Source organism: Cryptomeria japonica, chromosome 5, assembly GCF_030272615.1.
Source record: "Cryptomeria japonica chromosome 5, Sugi_1.0, whole genome shotgun sequence".
NCBI lineage: Eukaryota > Viridiplantae > Streptophyta > Pinopsida > Cupressales > Cupressaceae > Cryptomeria > Cryptomeria japonica.
The window spans coordinates 196,292,978-196,294,750 of NC_081409.1; the positions used below are offsets into that span (position 1 = coordinate 196,292,978).

Genomic DNA, 1,773 nt, shown 5'->3' on the forward strand with positions numbered 1-1,773 from the left:
AATAAACCAATCTGTAAACCTGCATGTAAATATAGTTGAAGGACATAATTCTATTTTTAAACGTTTGAAATAGTAAACACAGCTTAAGAACAGTCTCAGTTAAAAAAGGATAAAAATAAGTGAAGTAAAGCTGTTTATGTAGTAAAATTCTATTTTAGGAAACGGGTATTTTTAGGTAAAATTTATGTATAAATTCAATAGACGTAATATCCTTAACTACAATGTGGGTAAAATTATACATAACAGAATTTGAGAAATTTTGTATTGAAGACAATCTCTGCAGGATCATATAACAAGCACCAATTGAAGGGTTTTATCTCAGGGAGAAGAAACAGACCCAGTTCAAGCTCAAATAAATATCTGAAGTAAGTTATCCAAATTTTTTTTTTGTTCATACATTACTTCTACAGTTCATGATAGAAAGTGTTGTTATATGCAACTTTGTAATGATTTTTAGCATCAGATTTGATAAAGATTTAATGTTTTTATAGTTATATGAAAGATTTGGTATATAAATTTCTTATACAAATGGCAGGCTAAGCAACCCAATTCAATTCAATAACCATCTTTAACTGTAACATGCAAATTTTCATATAGTTTGATTTGGTTACTATTATAAATAGTGATTTTAATAATAATTTTGTTTGTGGTGTCAACAGACTGGGTTGCTGCATTGTAAGAAAGATAAATGGATATTAGGGTTTCTGGAGGGCAACAAGGAGAATTGGGTCGTGCTGATTTCCTTAGATACATCAGAAAACTTCCACGCCCATTTGCAGAGCTTCATGCAGATCAACAGGTTATGATTTCAACCATCTGTCAAAAGTATAAGCCATCTTGCCCAAGAGCAGAAGCTAGTGAAGGTGATCATGCTACTGTATTCAGATACATTAACAATAAGCATACATCCACAACTCTCCAGCCAAGGTATCACTGCCATACCTGCAAGAAGTCCTTCACTCTTATGGGACATACCAATGAAAAGAGAATAGATAAGACACCTCCCCCTCTAGATGGGGAAAAAGAAGATGAAAAGAGAATAGATAAGACACCTCCTCCTCTAGATGGGGAAAAAGAAGGAGGAAAGAGAATAAGTGAGACACCTCCTCCTCTAGATGGGGAAAAAGAAGATGAAAAGAGAATAGATGAGACACCTCCTCCTCTAGATGGGGAAAAAGAAGATGAAAAGAGAATAGATGAGACACCTCCTCTTCTAGATGGGGAAAAAGAGGATAAAAAGAGAATAGATGAGACACCTCCTCCTCTAGATGGAGAAAAAGAAGAGGAAAAGAGAATAAATGAGACGCCTCCTCTTCTAGATTGGGAAAAAGATGAGTGTGAAAATGATGCCTTTTTTTCAAAATCTGACAGAATGTATCTTGATAATATGGAAGTAGAAGATACTCCTATTACCCATTGTCTTGATGGCTTGGAGATCCCAAACGAAGATGTTCTTTTTGGAGGATACCAAATGGATTAAAGCTTTGGATTAATGTAGTAGTAAGGTTGATCAGATTCAGTTATCAAATAAATGAAATTTTCCTCTTGCAGATTGCATATATTCAGGATTCTTCCTATTTTGAAAGGAGAAAAACAATTATGTGGAATTTGTATTCTCAAGTGCTGAGATAAAGAGGCTGAAATTGGTTTTTTATTTTTTATATATTCTTTGTAAGAAATATGTTTTTCATTATATTGTCACAATAATAATTTCTTACTCATAAATGATACTTCTGCAAGTGTTAAATTACTTTTTTAATTGAAGTGGATACT

At 33.1% G+C, this 1,773-nt stretch overlaps 1 protein-coding gene across 1 annotated transcript; it reads left to right on the forward strand.

Annotated features, from left to right (window-relative positions):
• The first annotated feature begins 218 nt into the window (after positions 1-218).
• LOC131027997 (uncharacterized) lies at positions 219-1,561 on the forward strand. Its single transcript, XM_057958107.2, has 2 exons — positions 219-365; positions 660-1,561. Exon 2 carries the CDS (start codon positions 689-691, stop codon positions 1,478-1,480), a length of 792 nt encoding a protein of 263 aa, XP_057814090.2. The 5' UTR covers positions 219-365; positions 660-688; the 3' UTR covers positions 1,481-1,561.
• Positions 1,562-1,773: the final 212 nt, after the last annotated feature.